The sequence below is a fragment of the Sesamum indicum genome, linkage group LG13, assembly GCF_026168435.1.
Source record: "Sesamum indicum cultivar Baizhima isolate 11 linkage group LG13, ASM2616843v1, whole genome shotgun sequence".
NCBI lineage: Eukaryota > Viridiplantae > Streptophyta > Magnoliopsida > Lamiales > Pedaliaceae > Sesamum > Sesamum indicum.
Genome location: NC_142669.1, coordinates 17899792 through 17927598, shown reverse-complemented (window position 1 = coordinate 17927598; position 27807 = coordinate 17899792). Strand labels below are relative to the sequence as shown.

The following is a 27807-nucleotide window of genomic DNA, read 5'->3' as shown; positions in this document are numbered from 1 at the left end:
TAATTTAAAAAAAGTGATCAATTACATGGCAAGTATATCATCAAAGTCAACTGTATAATAAGTGTAGTATACTTATTATGCGATTGGTGTATAATTTAGGAAAAGTGACTAATTGCATGACAAGTTTATATGATGTGCAGAATCAATTATATAATAAGTGTAATACACTTATCGTATGATTGATGTACAGCTCAAGAAATTAACCAATCACATGATAGATATATATATATATATATATATATATCACACTTAGCATGAGATCAGTGTGGCTCGAAGAAATGTTTGGTACATAATAATGATGGAATCTTTTACATCGCCTAACCATGCCAACAACCGGACCATCTCCATTTAATTGTCTGACATTTTCATGTATTTAATGCAATCAACAAATTTTGGGTGCTGAGCAATGGAAAATGAAATCCGAAGGAAGCCGAGAATCCTCTGCCTCCACAGCTTCAGAACTAGCGGCAGAATCTTCCAGATGATGATATCACGGTGGCCGGAAAATGTCACCGGCGAGTTGGATTTAGTGTTCGCGGACGCACCTTTCCCCGCTGAGGGCAAGTCTGATGTTGAAGGGATCTATGATCCTCCGTACTTCGAGTGGTTCAAATCCGACAAGGTACAATACAACACTCCCCTTGTCCTTTTCAGGAATTTCAATTTTTTTTAATTAATATCAACAAAAATTAAATAATTTTTGTATATATGATTTCAGTTTTTGCCTTAACAGCTGGACTAAGATATCATTGATAAGAAATATCAAAATTATAAAGAATAGCAATTTACCTTTTTGTTTTTTTTTAAAAATACAACAATTTACCTCTTTGTCTTTTTAAAATAGCAACAATTTATCCCTATGTGTTTTTCAAAATGAAGCAAGTTACCTCCTTAGACATGGAGATAAATTTTTTCATTTTAACGAACACAGAGGGTAAATTGCTATTGTTTTTTTTGAAAGAGGGTAATTTGCTTATTTACAATATTACAAGAAAATAAATTGCATTTAAACCCATTTTCGCTTCTTTTAGATTTTAAGGTAATCGCATAGAAGCCCTTGTAAAATTATTAATAACAAAAAACTCTTTAATTTGTTCTAATCACTCGATCAACTTTTGGGCGAAAAGAAATTCAATTTTTTGTGGCTAAAATGATTAAATCAAATTTACTATTAATTGATTGTAAGAAACTATCTTTGCCTAAAAATTATATATTTGTTGGTGTTGCTTACCATCGGTTTTTAATTATTTTCAAGATATAATAACAAATATTATTACTATAATTTTCTCAATTTAATCTAATCATTTAGTACTTAACTAGTATCGGTTGATGTAAAATTTTTTTTTTTTTTTGTATAAATTACGGTTACCTTTATTGAAGTTTGGCATAATTACGTACTCCTAGTTTATTTTAAAAATTACAAATACTCCCTTAAATAGAAATAATTATATAGTCCCTAAATAGTGAAGTGGGCTTCTCTATTTCCCTCGTTGAAATATTTTAAAAATAAAAAAAAATATTTAAAAAATATAAAAAAAGTGAGGGTGGATAAAATAAATTAATCCATAAGGAACATTAGTACATAAAAATATTTTAAACAATACTAAAAATATATAAAATTTCAATTTATAATTCCGAAAGGTCATTTTGATCAGTTTATTACAAAAATTATATGTAAACCTAACGGCATATGTTCGTTGTTAGACGGGTGTTAAAATTAGAAAGTATTGTAGTTTTTCAAACAATTAGAAAATATTAGTAATTATGTCAAATTTCAGGAAATGTAACTCTAATTTAACCCCCCCCCCCTCTTTATATAATATGTAATTCATTGTATCATTTCAATTTCAACACACTCGAAATTTGAAAACTGACAATACATCATAGCTCGAACCAATAAACAAGTTTAGCAACAAACACTTGACGTATATATTTTTGTTCGAAGATATTTATTGTAGGGGTGGCAAAATGGGTTAAGACCCATGGGTTCAACCCAACTCAATTAGTTTTTGATTGGGTTGGGTTGGATAGATTATATTTTAAAATGAGTTGATATGGATAGAAGTTAAATAAAATTATATTTTGTATGGGTTGATAATGAGCTTAATATGGGTCTTAATAATGAGCTTAAACAAACGACGGTTAAAGACACCATTGATCAATTTTTAAATGTAGCAAAAAATATCCTTCGACTAATAAGATAATTGATTTACGTTTTTTCTTCTTTTATTTGATAACTAACTTATTTAATTTTCAAAGTTTTGCATTAACTAAATTTGTTTATATATTTCACTTTCCAAATTTTGAAGCTTTGATTTCTTCTTTCTTTCTTTCTTTTTCTTTAATATAATATATTAATTTATATATTCTACGCTTAATTAAAATATATTTAAAATATGAAAGATTATTCATTATAATGCACATAAAATGACGTACCATAATGCTAATTTCTAAAAATATAGAGAGGTAAAAGAATAATTTGTTTATTTGCAATATTATAGGGGGAAGTTTGCATTTTTTTCGAATTAGAATATATACCCACATTCGTGGCGGGTTGAATTTTCTATTCCAAAGTCTATTGTATATTTTATTTTCAATTAATATATACATCATGTATATATAGATAATATCATATATTATATTTAAAATAATATTTTATACGCGTGATATGTATATATTAAATCAAATTGAAGATGTTATGTTCAGGAATTCAAGGAATTCTACGATTTCGAAAAGTGCTTGAATTACCTTGAAGATTTCATGTTGACGCATGGACCATTCGATGGTGTGCTAGGTTTCTCCCAGGTAATATTGTTTTACCTCAAATTTGATTTAAAAAAAAAAATTGATGGTTGAATTATTAATTTTTTATTTTAATATTATAAATTTAAATCTCACAAAAAATAAAACACTCATACTTTATTTATTTATTCTTTTACATACGCTTCCACCCAGATTAAAACTCAAAAGCTCTCATAAAAGATTTTGATCACAACCTATTGAGTTCTCTTCTAGTGGGCGAGCTCATACCTTATGTAGGTGTATAATAGGTTGATCGGATCGGGTTAAAACACCTTATTAAGTGAAAACTGAAAAGAAACATTTCTGATAAAGGATTAGGATAATTATACTCTCTTCTCCTGAGTTTGATGTAATTATATGTAGGTCCCTTGTAGTTTGAAAAATTACATCTAGTACTCATAAGATTTGATTCCGTCTAACAAATAAATTCATCATTTAGTTAAATCCACTAAATTTGTTGACATTGATAAAAAAAAAAAAAAGAAAAGCAAAAAAAATCTATATTTACCTCCGATTGACTTATTACTAATTTATTGCAGGTCACATAAATCTTTTTATGATCAAATTATCCTCATACGCCTTTTATGCGTTAATGCATGTGAGCGGATATATTTTTACCGTTATAAGGATAATTTAGATGGAAAAAATTATTTGACCCGCAATAAGTCAATCAAGAATAAATATAAATTTTCATTCAATTTTTTATTATGCAGTCCCATTAAAAACTGCATGATCATGAGTTGAGTGAAAAAGTTTATTTCTGCAGATGTTTTTGAAGCCTTGCATTCACAGTGAGGGATAGGTTGCAAATGATTAAGCTCGTCCCAAAGTCTTTTAAGTTTGGCCTAATATGTTGATACAAACAAGTTTTCTTGTGAAATAGATACAATTTCCCTCTGAATTTGATAAATCGTATGTCCATTACTCTCACCAAAATAACTTTCTAATTCAATCAATAATTCCCTCGTTGAATTAGCATACAAGAAGCTTTCAACAATATCTTTAGAAATTAAATTAAGTATCCAAGAAGTGACCATACAGTCATTTCTTACACATGTTTCGTAATCCTCTGAATTCTCTTGCGGTTTTGTTGCTCTTCCATTGATGAAGTCGACCTTCATTTTGGCCCCTAGTGCTATACGCATTGAACGGCTCCAAAATAGGTAATTCTTGCCATTTAGGAGGGATGATACCAGGCATAGTCTTGGATTTTCTGAAGCTTGAATTCTCAAGATATCAGCTTCTTCTGTGATTTTTTCAATCTGTATGGCTTAGTTTCTGAATCAGTCATGGTTGTTGATTTGTGGTTCTTGATGGGCAAGTTTAGAAGGGAAGTTGAGAGGGGAAAAAAACGCAGAACCAAGAAGTGGCTCTGGTATCATATCAAGAAACAAGAAGAGAAATTTTCATCTCTGTAAATCTTGTAATCAAATCGAAGTAAAGAGTACAAAATGAGCTTCAGTACATATACAAACCAGCAAACGGTTGCTGCGCTCAACCAACTCAACGACTACTTTAAAGTGTTAGAACCTAAAAACGTAATACACTTATAAAAACGCAATAGTGCTTATAGACAGAGAAATGCGAGAAACACACAACTGGTTATAAGTAAAGAACAGCAACAAAAATGCTATCACGCTTTTCTGCATCACTTCAGTTTAGACAAAACGTCTTCTTCTTCCTTCAGTCACAGTGCTGTAATGTGTTCAATTCTAGCTTTGAACAGCTGCAAGCTTCAGCTATCTTGTCAGTTTAATCTAATTTATCTTCTTAACCAATTCAAATTTAATTTTATTGAGGTTAACCCATTTTTTTTGTTGTTACAAAATGAATAAATTACCTCGTATAATATATGACGATACCCAAAACCCTTTTCGAGTATATCAATAATTTTAGAAACACAATCAATCAAAATTAATAAATTACAAACTACTATCTAAGTAGACAGACATTAATTCCTATATGTGGAACTCGAAATCAAAACCCAAGTGATTAAGTAATAATTAAAAGCATTTGAAACTTTATAAAATGTATTTAAGGTCATTATTTTAGAAAATGGACTTATAGGATTTTCATAATAAAATGTTATAAGTCTATAAGTGCTTCTAGGAAAAAAAACACGAGTTCTTATTTTATTTTTAAATAAAAAATAATTTAGTTGTAATCTTATTATATACAAATTGTAACTATTTATACTTTATATATTTACTGTCCTACGAGCTTATAAAATTGTTATCCACTCAATGTCATGAGTTCAAGTCTCATTGAAAATGACAACATCCAACTTGTAATATTTGATCTTGTAAGAAAAGATTGAGTACGATTCAATAGGTAGTATGTAAATAGAAAATCACTTCTCCTTTATAACTGGGGGTTTGTAACAAGGCTATATATAATTTTAAAATACTATTTATAACCTTAAATATTCGTACCAATAAAATTAATTATTTATTTTAAATGATGCACATTATCTTTTAACTGTCAATATACTATTATATTTATCCATAACTATTATCTATGTTAATTACTTGATTCGCTTTCAATCGTATTTTGATTTTTATTTTTAGTCAATTTGTATAGGATCTATCTAATTATATATGAGCAAGTACTGTATGAGACAGTAAAATTGTGCCGAATATATCGATTATATTCGCGTAAGTAATGCATGTCATAATAACTAATTATATATATATATATATGTAGGGTGCGACTTTGGCAGCAGCATTGCCTGGAATGCAGAAGGAAGGAGTGGCACTTAGCAAAGTTCCTACGATAAAGTTCTTGATAATAATATCTGGTGGGAAATTTGGAGGTGCCAAGTTCGGGCTGCCCAAACTTGCTGCCAGGGCATTTTCTTCTCCGGTCAACTGCCCGTCCCTTCACATAATAGGTTTTTTTTTTCCATACTACTTTGTTACTACAATTACAAATATATAAACTTATTCTTTAGTTTTTTGCTTTAAGATTTTCTTATAAAATTATCCACGTATTTAATTAAATTTCGGCATATTGATATATTGGATGACAAAATTTACAAGAACTTTTCAACAAATCTAGTTGAAAACTCTTAAGTTTTAGAAACAATTTATGATATGTTTACACAAACTACTTTTATTTTTGTATAATTATAAAAATCATTCTTGATGGTGAAAAAGGGACTGTTTGTGTAATAATACTGACGTTGCTAGGAGTATATGTGTTATTTTTTTTTGAAAAATAAAAATGATTTATGTGAATAATATTGATATTTCTGATCGATGTATGTATAATTTTTAAAAAATTATAGATAATTTATAAAAGAACATCACAGATCAAAACATATAGGTGTAATTATCCAATAATTTATTGTTTCAGGTGAGCTTGACTTCTTGAGGGATGAGAGTAAAGCTTTAATGAGGTCTTTTGTGGATCCAGTTGTAATTAAGCATGCCAAAGGACACTGTGTGCCAAGACTGAGTAAGTCCATATGTCCTACTAATTTGCATTGTCCTAATTTAAGGTTTATTTTTTGGGAAAAAAAATATCTTGTCATTATAGCAATAGATTTCTACATGGAAAAAATTGTATCCAAATTTAGTATTACATATAAGTGAATTGTCTTTGATAGTGAAAATTATTATATATTAAGATTGATGTGCATAAAAATAAGATAGTCTAGAAAGACTAAAAAAAGGCCAAAACAGCCCAAGAAGAAGAAGAAAATACAAAATCCATGGTGCCGCCAAGGGGCCCAGCTCGGGAGAAGGCTCAAGAGGCCCAGACAAACCTCCCCAAAAAGTAGGAATCCAATTGATCGAATTTGATAGGGCCTTGATTCAAGAGGTCTCATGGGCCCACAAGGAGGCCCAGGCAGACATCCCCTAAAAAATAGAGGACCAACAGGTCCTCAAGGACACCTGGTAGGCTGCCCCTAGAGAGAAGGACTATAAACCTTAATAGATTTGGAATCCAGCTGAGAAAATGCTCCTCAACCACCTCTCTGAACATCCATGGGGGACTTAGCCTTATACCCCAGAAGATCGCAATAAACTCCAACAAATCCCCTGAGTTTTAGGGGTATCCTCAGCTACCCCTCAAATCCGAAGGGATAAACCAGCCACTGAAGGACTCCACCAAATCTAGGGGAGGATCAACATTATCCAACAACTTTGAGGCTATGATCCCCCCATATTCATTATCTTCTCCAATAATCTTGTAGTTGCCTATAAATAAAGCTCTACCCCAGTGGGAGAAGGACATGCACATTGACACGATCACAGACACACAATCACATTCACACATTGACACAACCAGAAGGACACGACCACTATCCTTCTCACCTTTTTGTTCTCATATTAGCTTAAAGGAGCATTGTAATTCATACTTAGAGTTTTAATTCCGTATCAACCTCTCTTGTACACACAAATCAAGCAATAATACTCTCTTCTTTACTCATTTCACTTTTTTACCTTCTAGCACTTGTTTCATCACTTCTCACTTCAAGTGGACCGAGCACATCGCATCATTTATTCGGTATGTGCATTTTTTGCATGAACCAAAGGCAATAACTTTCAAGTTCATCAGTGACCGATTGTTGAAGCTGTCAAAACTAATTACTGATTTTACAATTGTAGCAGTAGTGAAACCAGGTTCAATACCAAGAAAACTACAAATTAATTTCTCGATGAAGTTGCAATACTAAATGGCGGGGGGGGGGGGGGTTAGTTAAGAATTACTACTAACTAATAGAAACTAAACCGAAAGCAAAGATAAATTATTGGAAGAAATCAGAAGATAAGAAATCCGACCCAAGGGAATGTATCACCCAATCATTATGTTAATTATTGATCGCATAAGATTAATTTCACACCCAAACATTCAACCTTGAAATCTGTTAAGATAGCCATAATAAATTCATGTTTTCCTATTGTAATTGACTTGATTCAAGTATCTAAATAAAAATTCATTATCTCACGATTGGGCACGATAGCGTCCCATATCAATTCAATAATAACATTTGCATCAGTGAGAACAGTTGAACCTAAATCAAACAATTGAGATAGTTACAATCATCTAACCTAGTTTTCTCGTCCTTACAAATAATTCATATGAAGCACACAATTAACTTTTTTGCTGCTTGTACTACTTATTCATGATAATTATGGATCACGGAACTTATGGATAGCAGGAGAACAATTAATATCGAATCGAAATGTTAGATCCGTCAATATTAATCATTCTGTAAGATGTAAATCAAGACAAGAAATACTCAATGAAATCAGATTAAAACTAAAATCTCAAAACATAACAATTGTATTTAATGTTCCCTTGAATCAGAAAATGGAATTAGCTACACATCATGTGTGTAGAAAACCCTAGATAACATAAACTAAGAAGAAGAAGAAAAAGAGGAAAGATGACCTAAACTAAGAGACTAACAAAATATGAAATTGGATACATAATCTTCAGTCTTCACATCCCTTCTGTGGCTATATGCAATACAAGTTAGTCTTTTCTCCTTTTTGTGTGTGTTTTTAGGTGGTTTAGTTTAATATTCAATATTCAATATTTTGAGGGGGCGAAGTGCAATTTCCCCTTTTCATGTTACCCGTTTTTCTCTTGTTGTTGTTTCTGCAGCTGGAGAAGACGCTGACAAGATGCTCCAATTCATCACAAAATACCATTGCATGAAGAGTCGAATTTGAGAACTGCCCACATTTATTTTCGAGTAAATTGCTGTGGACTCTTGTAAATTGATCATAATTATAGATATTTTTTTATTATTTAAAAAATTATAAATATTTTTTTAAAATCAATGATTGTCTAATAAATACTTTTTAGTGATAGCCCATTCCAGGAGTATTTGTTAAATTGATCATTAATTTTATGGAGATGTTTGTAATTTTTTAAATAATAAAAATGTATCTATAATTATGAAAATATTTAGAGAAATCCGTTATAATTTACTCGTTATTTTTGTTAGTTTTTGTATCCCGTCATTATCAAATTATGAATTTATGCATAACAGTGAAACCTTTTTTTAACCATAGAAGTCAGTGAATCATCTTCGTTGTATGTGTTTTGCTTTATCATGATTGAGTAAATAAGTGATAACCATTTAAATTTTTTTAATTACTTGAAGACAACTGTAGACAATTAAAATTTTATACCCAATTGAATGATAACAAGTTTAAAGTAATATATTAGTTATCAATTATATTTAATTATTTTTTATTTATATTTTAGAATTTATTAAATTAATTTCAAGTGTAAATAGTTAATATAATGATATGTTAATATATATTTGGTCGTCAAATCAATGGCTGACAAGTGTTACAATTGGCATGTTTCGACTAATCAAATTATGTTTCGTAGTAAAATATTCAAACCAATCAGATGGCACCACGTCGAGCAATTGCATGTACGCTCTAGTCAAATCAAGATAAATAATTTGATATTTATCTCTTTAAAAAATATAAATATTAAAGAGATAATGTTAAATTAATTGATCATATCTTGCCAAATATTGTTTATCTCTTTAAATTAAATTATAAAGAGATAATACAAAAAGTGTTCAAGTGTACCACAATTTTACCTATTAACACCTATATAGAAGGGTTCTGTAGCTCATTCAAAATATACAGAGATAGAGAATGACGACCCAAGCAAGCAAAGAAGGATAAATAATTCTCTCCACGTAGTTCCTTGAGTTTTTAAAAAATATTATAGCATTTAATTTGGAATTACAGGTGCTAAGCCATCAAATTAACATTATTAATATTCAAATATGTTCTCATAAAGATGCAAGTGACAAATCCACTCCAAATCATTAAGTTTCAAGTCAAGACTATAGTTTAATTTAAGATTACAGGTGTGAGCCTCGAATTAATATTATATAAATTCAAAATCAAATCTACGGGAGATCAACACGAAAATTTAACTTTTGAATTTGTCAAATATATTTTTTTGAATTTCTATAACATAGTGAAATTTCATGTAATTTTCTCTTATTTTCTTCATAGTAATGAGATGTGTCTAAAATAGTTTTTATTTTAAATGGCAAAAAATTCTCCATTATCAATCAAATATATCGGACGAGATAAAATAGAAAAACATTGAGGAGCAATCGCGGCCATAGATTTCTCAATGCCAAAGGCAGAGTCCCATTGTTACTTGGACCGTCCGAGTCAAAAAGAAACTAGTCGTAATTGGACCGTCACGCTCTTTTCCCTTCCCGCGTTAGATTCTCCGGTTACCCGTACACTCATAGACCCACCTACCGCCACCGGGATTATCGGTAACCTTGTCCCAACTTCAAAGTCAGACATCATCCAATGGTTAAACCCGAAAAACCCCAAGTACGAGGTGTTTGACAAGCGCACAGATCCACGCGCCATCTCACGCGCTGCCACCACTCAAAAATATAGAATTTTTGAAATTAATTTTTTCATTTTCTTCCCATTCCCGTGAAAGTGATGGAGCAGCCGTCGAAGAAGATCAGTAAGGAAGAGAACGCTGAAGAAATGAAAGCAGTACCATTGGAGTCGGATTACAAAGATCCGAGCCCGCCTCGTGGACCCGACCCTGACCCGAAGCCTGATGGCGGTGCATTAAAGCCAGGGGATAATGCCGATATTAATAATACTCGTGGTGGTGGCACTAATGGAGATTTAAAGGAGAGGAGTATCGAATCGGGGGTGGAGGAGAATAGTATTGAATCGGGGGCGGAGGGTTTGAAGACGAAAAAATCGGTGAGGTGGAGCGAGGAGTTGGTGATGGAGTCGCCGGTTCCAAGGGATTCGAATCGCGGATCCAGCAATCCCTACGTCAATTACTCGCCCGCGCCCGCCGCCAATCCCTCGTCTTTCAATTTCAAAGGTCAGGGTTTCTCTATGCATGTAGGGTTTAATAGGAGTAGAAAGATTGGATTTTTCTCCTTGGATTTTGCGTGGTCTTTGCGGTTGAATAGGGGGTTGTTACATTTTGTTTGTTGTGTATATAAATATTTGTTTATTTATATACATACACGCATGTATATACGTATATGTGCATAGAAATTGACGGGAAAAGGGTTGATTTGCGTGTTGATATATCTCGATTTACTCTGGATATGTCGTGTGATTTGTATTTAGTTTCAGACAAAGAGTGATTGAACTTTGAGCTGGGGGACGGGTTGGTCTCTTTTTACCCCTTCGAAATCCTATACATGTATATTCATCTAGTTCTGATTTTTGTCTGTCATTCTTTTGATTGATCGTGGAGGAGTTTCCAGTCTTCTTGTATTTAGAATTGTAAATTTGTTTAAGGACAAGGAAACTGGTCTGCTTATTTGATGAATTGTTTGCAGTTGTAGTCGATATAATTTGAATTCATAAATGGTGTTGTCCGATAGATGAAAGACTGAATATCATGATTTCTGGTTTTCAGAAACTATGGGTAGTGTGAAGAATGTGCTTGGAAGATGGGGGAAGAAGGTGGGAGAAGCAACTAGAAAGGCTGAGGATCTTGCTGGGAACACTTGGCAGCACTGTAAGCATGTTTGATTTGCAATTCCTCGTGCTTGTTTTTATCTACTTTATACTAAGTTAATGAATATAACGAATGCTATGCACTTGCTGTGTTGCTTATTAATTGTTTTTCCTTTCGATGGAAGATGCTTTATGCTTATTAGATGAAGTTGGAATGATAAATAGCAATTTACACAAGTGGTAGGCGGAGATGGGTGGGATGCTGGCTTTTGGGCAGAAAGATGTGGTTTGATGCAGGGCCTCCAAGGTCGTCAGATAAATGGAGGTGTGGAGGAGTAGGGAATGACTTTCTTATACAGCTTTTGAAATTCGTGGATTCGAGTCAATTAAACTAAGAAACTGTAAAATCTCAATATCTTGTATATGAATCAGAGATGTCCAACTTGAAATTTCCTTTACTCAACATGAAAGAAGTTTATGGCTACGTAGTAAGTGTGATATGTAGAATAGCAACTGTTTTACCAAACAAATGAGGAAAATAGATGCAAGAACCCTATCTTTCCATGCTTTAAGTGTCTTCCTTTTGGATGCGCATTTTCACAAGTCAACAGATTACTCTAGGTGAAAATTATCATCTATTTCTGTAATAGATCTACTTACCCATGGACAAAAACATACTTTGCATTCACGTTTGTCTAGTTTTTTTGAACCTTTTCTTGCATAATTATAATTACAAATGCAGTAGTAGGTGATATTAAATAAAAGCATAAATTCATTTTGTATCATAGTAATGTAACCTTTATGGATTATCATGGCCTGTTCTTGCTCTTGCCTACTTCTCGTCTTCAATTTTTCCTTTTTTTCTATTCTTATCTTTTGTGCTTTTTACAGGTAGGGTAGTTCCTAAAATGTTCTTAATCCTTTCTTTATCTTCTTCTGGGCTTCACTGTTATCTTCTATGTTTCATATTCTCTTGGTTTTTCTATATTTTGATTTGCTTAGTGAAGACAAGCCCTAGTCTGGCGGATGCTGCCCTTGGAAGAATTGCTCAGGGAACCAAGGTTCTAGCTGAAGGTGGTTATGAAAAAATTTTTCGGCAAACATTTGAGACAGTTCCAGAGGAGAAGCTGATAAATTCATTTGCATGTTACTTATCTACATCTGCTGGTCCAGTCATGGGGGTTTTGTATGTCTCTACTGCAAAGCTTGCATTTTGTAGTGATAACCCGCTATCATACCAATCTGGTGATAAGACTGAATGGAGCTATTATAAGGTATCTCTGGATGTATTTTCTTTTTCTTCTCTTTTCTTTTGTTTTTGTGTCTGATGTTATACCACTTTTTATTCTTAAGGTGAGTATGCACAGACCGTAGAATATGATAAAGTATAGTAGACTTAGGAAATATGTTACCGACAACTCTGGCTTTCACCATCTCTTGTTCTTCTCTCTGTAATTCTTTGCTGCATCCTGGCTTTGCCACCTGCAAAATTCTGACTGGTGAACAACTCTCTAGATTCTGCAATATTTGAAAAGAGAGAATTTTTATATTAAATTGGGGAGAGAGATTTTGCTATGGTTATGATCTTAACTCTTGAGTTCAAATATTTTGCTACATAAATTATGAGAATATCCTATCGGCCCTGAAGTTCTTTTCTTTGCTCATGGTTTTGTTTGTTTTCTCTTTTACACCTAAAGACCTAATACTTTTACTAAATTTTGGCTTGTAGTAAGAGCTTATCAGGCCTCTGAAACCATGCTGTGAGAATTCATGGAATTCTGTTTATTTAGCTATAGGACTTCCTATCTACTGTTATTTCCTTAATGTGTTTTTCTTTCTTTATTTAGCTTTGATTCATAAGGGCAGAAGTGTTGGTACTACAAGACTTTAGTGTTAGACTGCAGACAAGTGTTGCCGTTTTACATTGGTTTCTGAGGATTTGTCATTCTCCTATCGATCCTCTAATATAGTAAAAATTTCTACTTCTCATGAGTTTTTGCTAAGCAACACTAAGTGTGGGAGTGTGTAGTAAGAGGGTTATTCTGTTTCTCATATGAACTCCAGGGACATCTATCAGCTTCCGTTGTGCTCTCTCTGTGAAATATCTAGCTTAATAATAGCAGACGAAAAGTATCAATTATATATAACCACAATATCTTGTGATTGGTTGAAATCATTTTCAGCAACGGCCAGCAAATTGATCCGACTTAGAATGGTGTCAATCTTCTATTCATCTCCTTTGTAATTGCTGAGCTAGCTGGCCTCTTGTATGGCTTGCATTAGACTAATCATTTTATTTCTTGGTCCAATGAGTTGCGATGTATTACATCTTCATTTCTGCTTTTGACAGGTTGTCATCCCATTGCATCAACTAAAAGCTGTCAACCCTTCAACAAGTAGAACCAACTCAGCGGAAAAATACATCCAGGTGATATCGGTTGATAACCATGAATTTTGGTATATGGGCTTCTTAAATTACAGCAGTGCAGTAGAATGCCTGCAACAGGCCTTACAAGCTCGGGACTTGCAATCGGTATAAATCTCATTTACATATCTTGCAAAAGAAGAGTCTTCCTCATTGAAGGAACATGTGTGGTCATCATCTGTTGCATACGGTCCGAACATAAATCTCATCAATTGTATTGCAAATTCGCCTTGTTAAAGATGTCTGCTTGTGTTCGTGATTACTACTGTTTAGCTGTGAAAACATTTTCTGTCGGGAACATAGTAAGATGATTGTGCTGTCATTCATATTTGCATCATTGTTCTTATGTTTAGTCAAAGCAGCACAGTGTATTGTAATGAATATTTCCTGTAAGAACCCTTCCATACAAATGCTGGTTTCACATGCTAGTTCTCTATAGAATTCCCACATAAGTCATCGTTTGTCCAGCGTATGCATTCATGTTATTCAATGGCTGCCGCACACTGACTTGCTATTCATGGTTGTCTTGCAAAGTATGATTGAGACAGTCGGTATGATTTGGCGATTAAGAAACTTGTATATTTTCTCGAAGTTGATTCTGTTTAGAAGTTCTGGAACTGTGGGCTAAGTGATTCGCTGTCCTGCTGATGCTAAATACCGGGCGGTTAGATGATTTTTACATGCGCCATTTTCAAAAATTTGAGGGGCCATGTGACAATTATTTATCCAACCAAGATATACAGTATCGAGTGTAGTATGAATTTATCCTCAATGGTCATGGTTTATTATAAATAAAATAAATATTTTTATGATCAAACTACCCTCATATATTTTTATGCATTAATGCATATGTGGAGGTATATATTTTCACCGTTATGAAGGTGATTTAGTCGGAAAAAGAATTATTTAACCTGCAATCAGTCAGTAATAAGCCAATTGAGAATAAATATCAATTTTTATTAACTTTTTTGTTAATATGAGCAAATTTGGTAAATTTTGACAAACAAAGGAATTTATTTATTAAACTAAAGCAAATTTTAAGGGTACTAGATATAATTTTTCAAACCACGTGAAGGAGAGGAGAGTATAATTATTTCTTTTCATTTTTTTCTACTTTTTTCTCATTGACTAATCGTTTCAATTAAATCTGATTGGAGTCTATCATATTTAATAAACATAGTTCAAATTTAGTATCCAAGAATTTATAATCCTTTTAGGTCTTGTTTTGTTTGGATTGGGCTGGATATTTTGAGATATCAATCTAATTCCCTATTTACTTGTATTTGGTCCGGTTTTAGTGATATTACTTGAGCCTAAGATAGATGATGATAAAATGATAATTTAAATTCCACCAAGCATGATGGGATTTATTATCTCATCAAGCCTACTTGAGAGGAATTATATTTAATTTTATGTATTTATCCCTAAATGTAAAAATGTTTGATTTGAAATAACCCCATATTTCAAGATATTTACAAAATTCCTGATTTCTGTTTCTGGTTTATTTCTCAAATGTAATTTTATCTCAAATTTTATCAATATAAATAAATAACATATATTAATCCTATCCTTCAAAGTAAATGAGGTCTTAATCTAAAATTAGTTTAAAAAAAAATTTAAGGATTGCAGTAGGAATGATTTTAAATTTATTAATTTAAATGTAGCTTTAAAAGGGATTAAAATGTCTTTCTAGTTCTGCTTCAATCATGTATATAACCAGACAAATACGATGGACTAGTAAATATATATATTTTTTTTGGGACATCAATGGATGGTATATATTGATCCAAATGAAATCTCATTGTACTTCAACTTATCTCTTTATTCTTAAAATTAACATTCACTACACCAAATGTACCATTAGAACTAGGGTATGTACAAAAGAAATTGATAAATTACAATCACCTCATTTGAGAATTGGCATAATTATAAATACTTCATTATTGTTTGAAATTATAAATACTTTCTTGATTTTAACATTTGTCTAACAAATAATTTGTTAATCTCTATTAGGTTCTTATCGAATTTTTTTCATCAATTGTCAAAATACCCTGTTAGATTATAAATTATATTTTTATAATTTTTAAAATATTTTTAATATTTTCTATGAATTATTTATTTTATCCAACTTCAGATTTCTTAACATCTTTCAAATATAAATTTGATGCATAACAGAAATTTGGACACATCATAAGATGGAAGGATCTTCAAGAAAATTCTAAAATTATCAGAGGATTAGCCATGTAAACAGAGGTTAGCACTCTGATACTTAAGGCAGTAACGGATTAAAGAAGAAATAATAGAAAAAACTTGAACTAAAGTGAGAATAATGGTATAAAATGATGATAAGGTGTATGTATTCGTATGGAGTGCAAAATATAGATTTAAAATAGCCTAAAATTCAAGAGGAAATGGAGAGAACAAGTGAGAGTTTCAGAGTAAAGAGTGATGTTACCAAGTGACTGCACAAGGTCTCTATTTATATACGTGTATGGAACAGGATACTGAGGTTCCTGTGGAGTATCGTATGCCATTGGAAAGTCCTTTAAGTTGACTATTATCCAAAATAAACCGTTTGTGATTTGGATAAATATTAACTGAAATACGTGAGCTGGACTGAATCCTGTCATATCTGCCTAAAATTTCAGGAATTGGTTGTTTATGGATTTCCCAGCTAGTTTGTTACCGATTTACTTGGAATCACCTGGAGTTATTTTAGGAATATGTGTATAAATGTGTTGGAAAGCTACATGATGTGCCTCCCATCTGTATGATGATGTATCCGGCTGAAATAAGTTTATTTCTTGGGCTTGCCGGTTCAGGAAACTAGCAGGTAAGTCTATGAGCTTTTCTTCCCTACTGATGGGCTTTTATCCATCTTGTTAATAGGCCCTTATCCATTTTGTTGATGAACTAGCTAGGCTAGTATGCCTAACTTGTTAGGTTGACCCAATAATTTTAGGGGGCATTATCACTTTCCCCCATTCTAGGAGTGTAGATCGTAGAGCTTGTTAGCAGAACGAATCCCGCTAAGCTTCTTGAGTAATGTCGATCGGCTGAAGAACTCTAGCTGGAGAGTCAATTCTTCAATGCTTTGTTGTTCCAGCAGGTTAGTATAAATACCTACCTGAAAAATATTCAATTTATTTGCTACATAACAATGTTTCCAACAGGTGTTAGAGCAATGCTAAGTAGGAGAAGATAATTCTTAATCTAAGTAGCTAGGCCTTTATTGTGACAAGCCTGTAGGTTTAGGCAACATGTTATAGGGCAATAAATATTAACTTTCTTTGCCTAACTAATGCATGCGTACTTGTTCCAACTACTCTTGTCATTAACGAGGAAGATGTGATTCATTAGTAGGAGAGAATATATCTCAAAGTAAATGAGTAAGTAAAAATGGACGGATCCCAATACTCCTCCTCCCATAAAGGCTCAGACTTCCCTTAATATGTCGTTTTGTATGCTCGAATTCTATAAAATGGAGGAACAAAAATTTAAGCATTCACCCTAAATGTCAACATGCCTATATGGCATGGGAACAAGGAATTCAATGAGTTCCCTACTTGCCACATGAACACCGATGTTGCTTCAAATTTACTATGTAAGTATGGGAACCCTGACAAATATTCCTACCTATTACATTGTTGCTAAGCTTGACGTGATCGATATTGTTGGCATGCACAAGTTTGTGGTCTATCTTTCATTTTAAATTCAAGTCATACATGTCTGCTCATACCTCAACGAACTAGTAATGTCAGATTATGAACAAGTTCAAAATGGACGAATCCCAAAACTCCTCTGCACATAAAGGTTCAAACCTCCATTAATATGTCTTCTTGTATGCTCTAATACTATAACATGGAGGAACAAAAATTAAAGCATTCACCCCAAAATATTGACATGCCTGTATGGCATGGGAACAAGAAATTCCATGAGTTCCCCACTTGCTACATGAACACTATGCAGCTTCAATTTTACTATGTAAGTATGGGAATCCTGGGCGGTCAAGCTTAATGTTAAAATCGAGGCAGATTGTTGGATATAATCAAACTTTTGCACTATCTGATGTACTTCCTCACCTTGCCGAGTTTTAGATAATCAGAAAGCATAATCAACCCACTATAAATTGTCACTCGTATCCAATGACAACTTATTGTGTGCTCCAGAAAATATTGTACTGAAAGAGAGAACGCTATGTGTACAATAGCCATTATGGTAGGCGCTGGCACTCTTTAGCACTCCATCTATACACACAGATATTATTTTTGTTAGGATACCCATTCGCCAACCACCATCATGGGATAACGTCCGTCTGGTCTTGTTAATTCTTCCCAACCAATGTACGATTATTGATTCAATTCTCCAACTTCTTTCATTATTCAGTCAAACTTACGAGTACTCACTTCTGCATCAGCTCTCCAGCAAAGATCCTCTAATTGAATGTTATTGAACTTCTTGATAAAGTTCAAAAATGCGATCAGTAGATTAAATGCATCTCGAGTTTCAAGCATAGTTGCCTAGTTAAGCATAGTTGCCTACCCCAAAATGGAATTAAGTCTAGAAGAGTCAGATTAGCTTAATTAGATTAAATTAATATTTCGAGAGAAGAAATAATTGGATCATTTATATAGACCAATCCATTGGATAGTGGTTGTTTTTATCTCCACTCTTTCGTGATCGTTCTTGTTAGCACGAGAACGCCACGTCCTTGTAGTGGGAGAGTGGACGCTTTTAGAGGGTCTCGTCATTGAGATCTATCCATTAACAGATCCAAAATGGAGGAAATGAACGCTTGAAGCCAATCGAAGAAAAACTACAAGGGTGAGGTTCTTTTTATATACTCTACCTCTTGTGATCTTTATGATTCTTGGCCTTTATTGTTTTATTTTACACCGAATGTTCTGGATTAGTTTCAAGGATATACCCCTTGATCGGGTTTTGTTTAGATGTTTAATCGTATTTTTTTATTTTTGCTTCCGCGGCGCTTCTCGAGTCGATCCACTCCCGTGATAATCATGGTTAATAATAAATAGTTGTAGCAAATAATTATTGATTATGGTTACCCAATGGTAGTTGGCTGTTTGCGAGAGTGGTTAAAATTCAGCCATAGTAAATATTTTTACCATGACTCTTAGCTATAGCACATAATTTTTTTGGTAGAAAAACTAACTTTTTACATCAAATTTGTTTAACTGTGATTAATAATAGTTATTTATCATAATTTTTAGCCATAACCATTAGTATTGTAGCTAATAATAATTTTTGCTTCTAGTATCACTCTACTTGCCTAATTCACAATGAACCTGTATATCTCCTATTGTAGAGAGGACACGACGCTGAAATATAGACGTGGGATTAATTCTAGTTGAAATTTTACATTATATATGGAAAAAATGTAAGCACTTCTTCTATGATATTATAAATGATCAAATTATTTTTTTATGAAAACAAAAAAAATAATTTATCTCTTTAGACAGGGAGGTAAAATATTTCAATTTAAAAAGCACAAAGAGATAAATTACTATTTTTTTATAAAATAATAATTTAATTATTTGTAATATCACATTAGACAAATTACTATTCACCCCATTATATATGGTTGGCCTGTACAAATCAATCTTACTCCCGAATTGCAGTACCAATAACACACTCTATTATATAATTTCGATGTACAACAAACCTATCCACTATTATGTCAGATTGTCAGTAAATTGCATTTGAATTGGAAGATTTGCCTTTTGTTTGGAAAATTTTAAATTTAAAGCTTGAACACTAGGAAAAAAAATATAATTTTTTGCTATAATGAATTTTTATAGCAAAAAAAAAAATCATGGCGAATGTAAATCAACAATCGCTTTACAACAGCCATTAGCCGTTTTTTCTGCAAATGTGTTGAAAACATTAACCATGGCAAATGCTTTGGCGCTCTATGGTTAAAAATCATAGCGAATATTGATCAATGGTGGTGAAAAAATTTAAGTTTTTGCTTTTGTGTTGTTTAACTGTGATTAATAATATTGATTTAAAAGTCGTGGTCATTTATAGTGTAAACGAAAACTTAATGTTTTGGTGGTAAATTATGTTTCATTGAATATTGATGAATTTCAAAAAATTTAATTGGAGTAATTTGAATTTTTTCTTAAAATTTTTGTTTGATAATAAAATAAGAAATAACTAAATTAAAAAAACAATAATATGCCAAATTTGACACTCCAATATATAGGGATGGATTGGGGGATATATGGGTTGTTGGTCTTGAATTTGACAGGCCAAAATGGAAATTAGGGTTTACCCCACCACTCTTATGTTTCATGGTGTGGTCACAGTCTGGTGCACTTTTCCCCGCAATTCTCTCACTTTTTGAACCCACGCACATATATAAAACATTGGGTTAGGTCTCAATGTGGATTAAAGATGGCTATATGTCTAATTAGTAGGGGAATGCCAATGATGGATCATGCATATATTAGGCATGCATGATAGCTTCCATTAGGAGTGACAAGGGTATAGAGCTATGAGGGGGCAAAATTTCACTTGTCGTCTTCCAAGTATAAGTTGTTATACTTCTAGTTCTTTAATTTTTTTAAAAAGTTATATTTGGTCACATAGATTTTATACTTTATTCTGTAATTATATAATCATCAAATTTAATTTGACATATTTTAATAAAGTACATTTGTAACGACCTTCTTAGCAGTCATGAGAGGCTGTTACAACATTAGTCAAATTGTAAAAAATACATTTTGATTTGTTTTTCAAACAGTCAATTCAAATTTGATTTAATTATTGTTGGACTGGCTTTTGTAACACATATAGGTTTGGTTTTGCTGGAATGTTGGATCTGTTTATGAAATACGCTTTGTAACGCCTATGCAATGTTGTAATGGTTATTGTACCGAGCTTTGTATTTCTTTTTTCATCAATTTTTGTAACGCCCTATATAACTCCTTATGCGTATGTTGGTTTTAGTTTTGTAACTGCCTCTGTTACTATTTTTTATACTATTTTAGTAATGGCGTTTTGGACGGTTGTTTACAAAATTGATAACTATCTTTTGCACGGTCTTTGTAACGGCTTTATGATTATATGACAGATATTCTTATTCCGAAAGTCGTTACAAAAACAATGACAAAAAATATATTTTTATAATATTTGATTGTATTTAATCTATTTTAATATTTATTCTTGCAAAATAAATTATTAATTTTTTTGTTATATCTGCCTAGTTTTAATTTCTTAAATGTGTAATATTATATAAAAAAACCATATAATATAACATGTAAATAAAAATAATTTAATTAAAAAAATAAAAATATTATTTTTATATTGTATTCTTACAAATAAAAAAATTCTAATCTAAATCAACAACCCCGTGTTCATTGTCATCGTCGCCGTCAGGTACCGGAGAGTCAATTGGAGGCTAGGGTGCTGGAGGATTGAGCTAGGTGGGATCCATCCGTTGCATCCACTCCTTGAGCCTCGCTACTCGATCATGAAGGTCGGGGCACGGCGGCCATGGTGGCGAGGGCGATGGAGCGGTAGAACTGCTGGGCTGTGATGGTCTAACAACAGTGTGGTAGGCCACAGAGTCGAGATTGAATACTGAGCCCCTCTTCCGACCGCCCGCTGCTAACAACCACACATGTTGCTTGTTCGGGCTCATCAATCCTTAAGAGGACAATGGAGGCTCTTGATCACTATTTTGTTGGTTCTGGCATTCCTCCACCATCCTCAGGAACAACTTCCACAGACAAATTAATTGATTAAATTTTAAATTAATTGCCCAATCAAATGGTAAGTATTATATTTATTAGTTTAAGAAAGTAAATGTTACATCAAGAATAGTTTAGAGAGGCAAATTGTATTTTACCCTATAAACATTAGGTCAAATCTCGTTGTTAGTCCTCAATCTCTTCTTTATCCCACTTTAGCCCCTCATCTTAATTTCAACATTAGGTCAAATTTGGTTGTTAGTCCCCTATCTCTTCTTTATCCCACATTAGTCCCTCATGTTTCAAATGCACATTAGTAGTTCCTCATCTCTCAAATTTGTCCCATTAAAATCCTTGAACATTAAATGTAACGGAATCCAAATTATAAAGGATGAAATATTTTTTTAAATAAGAAAAAATAGAAAAATACCAAATTCCTATAGAGATACATGAGGTGATGCAAGAACCTATAAGTAATTTTTAATTTTTTTATGTGTCACTGCATTAATTTAGTAATTTTTAATTTATTTATGTTGGACTTTATTTTAGGTGGTTCCAAGTCTACAAAGTACAATTTGAGGATAGGCTCAATAAAAACTACCCCAGTGTTGATGGACTTTTAATTAGTGCCGACTTCGTTAAGCAATGTAAATAATGTAACATTAAAACTCTTGCAAAGTGTTGCGAGATAATTAAGAACTTGTGAAGAAAATAAGATAGACTACCGAAGATAGAAAAAGTACATAATGTTAAATATACAATTTTTTTTGTCAGCATTAATAACAAATTAATGCTGATTTTTTTAATGAAAAATAAATTATAGTACGTGATGTGTTATCATTACAGTGACATTTGGAATACATCTTTTTGCAAGTAACTTTATATTTAATTTTGCAAAAATTTCTATGATATTTACTTTATATATGGTCCGGTGATTTTTGAAATTTTCTGTATTTTTTTCAAACAAATAAGATTATAATACATTAAGTAAATATTCATAAAAAAAAATATAGAAATTTGGCATTTTTTAAAATTTTACCATTACCAATAGAATATTCCATCCATCATAATTTAAATTTCATCAATTCTAACAGTCAAGAACTTTAATGGAACAAATTTAAAAGATAAGGGACTATTAAAGTGCATTTAAAAGACGATAGACTAAAATGTGACAAAAAGAAGAGATGAGGGAATAACAACCGGCCTATATATTAATTTTTTTTTAAATATTATATTACTAAACTAATCTCATAAGAATGAATATATACATTTTCACACGCATTAACGTATAAAAAAAATGTATAAAAGTAGTTTTATTATAAATAGATTTATTTGACATATAAGAAATCAGGAATAAATTAATGGAAGGAAATATAAATTTTTATCCAAATTTTTTATTAGTATCAATAAATTTAATAAATTTTAATTAGTGAAGAAATTTATTTATTAAACAAAAATAAACATAATAAATATTAAATATAATTTTTTAAAATTTTGGAAAATTTATATATAATTATTTCAAATTTTAGGAAATGAAAGGAAACAAAGTGAGAAACAAGTATTGGGCAGGGTGGTTTCCTTGCAGCTGACAGGAGGGTGTGTTGCGTATGAGGGTGTGGGTGTGGGTGTGGGTGTCAGCACGTCAACTCAGACGTCTCTCCATTATCCACCCTCATACTCATGGCTGCTGCTATCACATGAACGCTGTAAGCATCGGGGCCCCTGCAATTTGCAAACACTTACATCCCTTAATTATTACATTGATTCTCTTCTCTTTTTCAGTACTGTACTTCCTCACTAATTAAAGTTTCTGAAATAAGTTAACGTTTACTGTAAATTACCGTCACATCTCCTCACACTTGACATAATTTTAAATATTTTATTCATTATTTAACAAATGTTTTTTTAAATGTAAAATATTTTACAAGAATTTAAATTATACTGATAATTTCTCTAAAAATTTACTATTTACATATGATTTTAAGTTCTTTAGAATTTAATACCGATGTAAGAAAAATAATAGATAACTGTGCAATTATAATGATTTTATAGCAATTTAATCTTCCTTTATTAAGCCAAAATATTCCTAATTATGTGATTTTATTGCATATTCAGCAAAAAGGAAGATTACAAGGACGTTTATGCAAAATTGACAAAGTGCGCCCACGCTTAATGGAGTAGTCAACTCGGGATAAGGATAAGCACGAACGATTCTCCTAAGAGATAAAGGAATCAAGTGTTTAGATTTAGAAAGGATTCTTTTAAACTTATCTTTTGTAATCTTTTTACCTTTTTAGAGTTTAGCACATATCTATCCCCCCACTACGTCTAGATTCGTAGGGAACTTTTATTATAAATAGGGGGGGATCTCTTCATTAGAAGACATTCAGTTTTTATCTTAGAACTCTATAGAATTCTCTGTTCATCTCTTCTCTTTTATTTTATTTTACTACCGGAATTAATGGAATTCCACTTTCTAGTGTGTTCTTCCATTAATATGTCCGGCTAAATTCCTTATTTCCTGGTTAAGGTATGGTGATTGCTTGATTCCCATTATGTTGTGAGATCTAATCTGCGTTCTACACTTGTCAAGCAAATATTCATGTTATTCTCTGTGCTTTAATTACAAACATCTGATTTATGAATGATTCGGCCGGTTGTTCATTATCAAGAAGGTTTGCTTAGCTAATTGAACTTTATAAATCCGTGTAATTGTTTATTTAGTTCAATACTTAGTGGCAACGTAGCATGATTAGTTATGTCACAGTATTTAATTATGTTATGGGGAATGCATGATCTAGTTTAAACGAATTGTCCTCGTAGGAGTTTGTTGATTAGAATCAGGCCTTTCTAATTCTTAATGCTGTTAATAGATTAAATCTTGTGGACGTTCCCAAGGTTGTCTGTTAATTAGAGATCTAGCCAACGGTCGTACCTTGGCTAACGAAAAGGTAAGGAAAGGTGAGGTTGTTAGGTCGTACCAATGACCATAACTGGTTTATTTGTCCATACATGTGTTATTCTTGCATCAATGATCAACTCACGAGAATCAAGCACAATCCTAGCCTTAACCGGGAAATCTCTCTCTCATATCTCTATCAGGTATTTTTAATTATTTAGTTTTTGATCACTTCTATTTATCACAACCTTCCCCCCATTATTTTCTATTTTTCCAAAAGAAATCAACTTAAAGCCAATCTCTGTGGATCGACCCTACTCCCACTTTCACAAGTGTAGTAGGAATTATTTTTGGTGACTTCGACACTCATCAAATTTTGGCGCCGTTGCCGGGGATTGGCGTTTTTAAGTATATTTCTTTATTTTTAGTTACTTGATTTTTATCACCATTAATGCCAAGGTCTTCTCGTACAGGTGAATTGGTATACGACCCCGAAATCGAAAAGACCGCACGAAGACTTCGTCAGGAGACTAAGCAACAACTGGAAGGAACATCCACTCCATACAAAGACAAAGAAGACCCAACTTTTGAATTTGAGGAATCCATAAGCGAATCCGAAGAAGGGACAATGGCTTTGATCCCTGAAAGATCGATCAATGACATGACGTCGCCCGATCTAAATCAGCAGCCACTGTGCATTGAATACCCCGATTTAGAGGTAGATTTTGAACTGAAATCTGGATTAATTCATTTACTTCCTACCTTCCGTGGTCTCGCAGGTGAAGATCCACATAAGCATCTGAAGGAATTCCATGTGGTGTGTTCCGGAATGCGACCACAAGGCATAAGCGAGGAACAAGTCAAATTGAGAGCATTCCCCTTCTCTCTCGCCGATCAAGCGAAAGATTGGTTGTATCTCCAACCTTCAGGATCCATTACAAGATGGAACGATCTCAAAAAACAGTTCCTTGAGAAATACTTCCCTGCCTCAAGAGCCACAACAATCCGGAAGGAGATCAGCGGAATTCGACAATTCGCGGGAGAAAGTCTTTTCGAATATTGGGAAAGATTCAATCGACTAGTGGAGAGTTTCCCCCATCATCAAATCCCGAACCACCTGTTGATCCAATATTTCTATGAAGGTCTATCAAATATGGATAGAAAACTGATAGATGCGGCAAGTGGTGGAGCATTGTTCGACAAAACCCCCACCGAGGCGCGTAAACTAATCTCGACTATGGCGTCCAACACGCAACAATTTGGGGTTAGACATGATGATCCACCTAGGAAGAGCCACGAGGTAAGTAATCTTGAAGAACGTTTAAATCAACTCACAACTGTTGTTGAAAAAGTTGTTACAGATATCTATCAACAAGTCAAAGCATGTGGTATCTGCACCTTAACGGGACACGCTACCGACATGTGCCCAACTCTTCAAGAATCAACTACCGAACATGCCGACGCCGTAGGAGGATTCGCCGGACAACAACAGAGAAGATATGATCCTTTCTCCAACACATACAACCCCGGATGGAGGGACCACCCGAATCTGAATTACGACAACCAACACTTTCAAACACCTCAATACCGACCACCTCCACAACCTAACCCCACGCCCAGCACATCCCTCGAAGACATGATGAAAGCGCTAGTGACCAACACACAACAATTTCAGCAACAGACCCAGGCGAGCTTCCAACAATTCCAACAAGTCCAACAACAGACTCAGACGAGCATTCAAAATCTAGAATCTCAAATCAGTCAATTGGCATCGTCTGTTGGTAAGCTAGAGTCTCAAGGTAAGCTACCTTCTCAATCTGTCATTAACCCTAGACAAAATGTTAGTGCTATTACGCTTTGTAGTGGAAAAGAATTGCAGGAATATGTGAACGAAGATGACACCAAACGTGGGCTCGGTGTGAAAAGAAAGCCGGAAAAAGAAATTGAGGTCCAACAAGAACAAACCAAACACGAAGTGGACCATCCGCAGCCTTTGGTAACTAGACCACCATTCCCACAAAGATTCACCAAAGCGAAAAAGGAAGAGGAGGAAAAAGAGATCCTTGAAACGTTCCGCAAAGTGGAGGTAAACATCCCGCTGCTCGATGCCATCAAGCAAATACCCCGATACGCGAAATTTCTCAAAGAATTGTGCACTAGCAAGGGTAAACTCAAGGGAAACGAACGGGTAAGTATGGGGGAGAACGTCTCCGCAATTCTCCAACGAAAATTACCCCCAAAATGCAATGATCCAGGTACGTTTTCTATCCCTTGCAAAATTGGAAAGATTGGAATAGAAAAAGCAATGTGTGATTTAGGTGCCTCTATCAATATTATGCCTCTTACTATATATGAATCTTTGAATGTTGGCCCATTGAAAGAAACGGGGGTCATTCTTCAACTTGCCGATCGTTCTGTAGTTTATCCCGAAGGAGTTCTTGAGGATGTACTTGTGCAAGTTAATGAATTAGTTTTTCCTGCTGATTTTTATGTGCTTGATATGAGGGGGGATATTTCTCCCAAATCTACATCCATCTTGCTAGGAAGACCATTCCTTAAAACCTCAAATACCAAAATTGATGTTGATGCCGGAATTCTCTCTATGGAATTTGATAATGAGGTTATGAGTTTTAAAATTGATGGTGCCATGAAATATTCTAACGATGTGCATTCTATTTTTTTCATTGATTCTATTGATCCTTCATCGCAAAAAAATGCTATGTTCAATGGTAGAGGAGCATTCAAGACAACAATTGTCAAAAGATCGAGTCGAAGAACTTACAAGAAAAAAGTCTTTCATGACAAAATAAGTTCAAGGAAGAAGTCATCCATGGACTACCAAGTTCCCCTAAATCCACACCATCACCGGGTGCATTACATAGAAGAAGTAGATTTAGAGTGTCCAACTTATTCAAGTTGAGGCACAACAATGTCTAGCCAAAGACATTAAAGAAAGGCGCTGCTTGGGAGGCAACCCATGAAATCTCTATCCTTTCCTTTCATCTTTCGTTTAATTTTAGTTTTTGCAAATTTTACTCAATTCTGTTTGGATGGCTGAATTGGACAGATTTGGAGATCCCACTAAGCGTGCCCACGCTTAGTCGATCTTTCAAAACTGTTTCAACTCACCTCACAAAAACAGATTTGGAGATCCCACTAAGCGTGCCTACGCTTAGTCGATCTTTCAAAACTGTTTCACCTCACCTCACAAAAACAGATTTGGAGATGCCACTAAGCGTGCCCACGCTTAGTCGCACTTCGTAGGCTGTTATTTACGTTCATCTATCTTCTTCTATTTATTTATTTTTATTTCTTGATTTCCATTAAAAAAAAAATTAGAAAATCGAAAAAAAATCAAAAGAAAATCTTTCCACTTTTATTCATATATTTTACCAAGATTTTCTTTGACTTCATCTTTATCTTCATTAACTTTCTCTCTCACTTTCTCTCACAGCAACTTCACCTACCACCAAGATCTCTCTCCCTCATATCCATCGGAAGTTGCCGCCATCATCTGCC

The 27807-nt window shown here is 33.2% G+C and overlaps 3 protein-coding genes across 5 annotated transcripts; all 3 read left to right on the top strand.

The window, feature by feature from the left end:
* The first annotated feature begins 294 nt into the window (after nt 1–294).
* Nucleotides 295–8597, top strand: LOC105176413 (uncharacterized). Of its 3 annotated transcripts, XM_011099203.3 has the most exons (5): nt 300–622; nt 2707–2805; nt 5506–5692; nt 6157–6258; nt 8419–8597. In XM_011099203.3, exons 1-5 carry the CDS (start codon nt 407–409, stop codon nt 8484–8486), a joined length of 672 nt encoding a protein of 223 aa, XP_011097505.1. In that variant the 5' UTR covers nt 300–406; the 3' UTR covers nt 8487–8597. The 3 variants fall into 3 exon arrangements, with proteins under 3 accessions (XP_088733075.1, XP_011097506.1, XP_011097505.1); XM_088876949.1 differs by lacking the exon at nt 8419–8597 and having other exon boundaries at nt 295–622; nt 6157–7241; XM_011099204.3 differs by lacking the exon at nt 6157–6258 and having other exon boundaries at nt 297–622.
* A 1522-nt stretch (nt 8598–10119) lies between these two features.
* LOC105176412 (GLABRA2 expression modulator) lies at nt 10120–14126 on the top strand. Its single transcript, XM_011099202.3, has 4 exons — nt 10120–10659; nt 11209–11310; nt 12252–12523; nt 13600–14126. Exons 1-4 carry the CDS (start codon nt 10257–10259, stop codon nt 13786–13788), a joined length of 966 nt encoding a protein of 321 aa, XP_011097504.1. The 5' UTR covers nt 10120–10256; the 3' UTR covers nt 13789–14126.
* Nucleotides 14127–24739: 10613 nt separating this feature from the next.
* On the top strand, nt 24740–27208 carry LOC148784581 (uncharacterized). Its single transcript, XM_088876896.1, has one exon. It carries the CDS (start codon nt 24740–24742, stop codon nt 27206–27208), a length of 2469 nt encoding a protein of 822 aa, XP_088733022.1.
* The last annotated feature ends 599 nt before the right edge of the window (nt 27209–27807 follow it).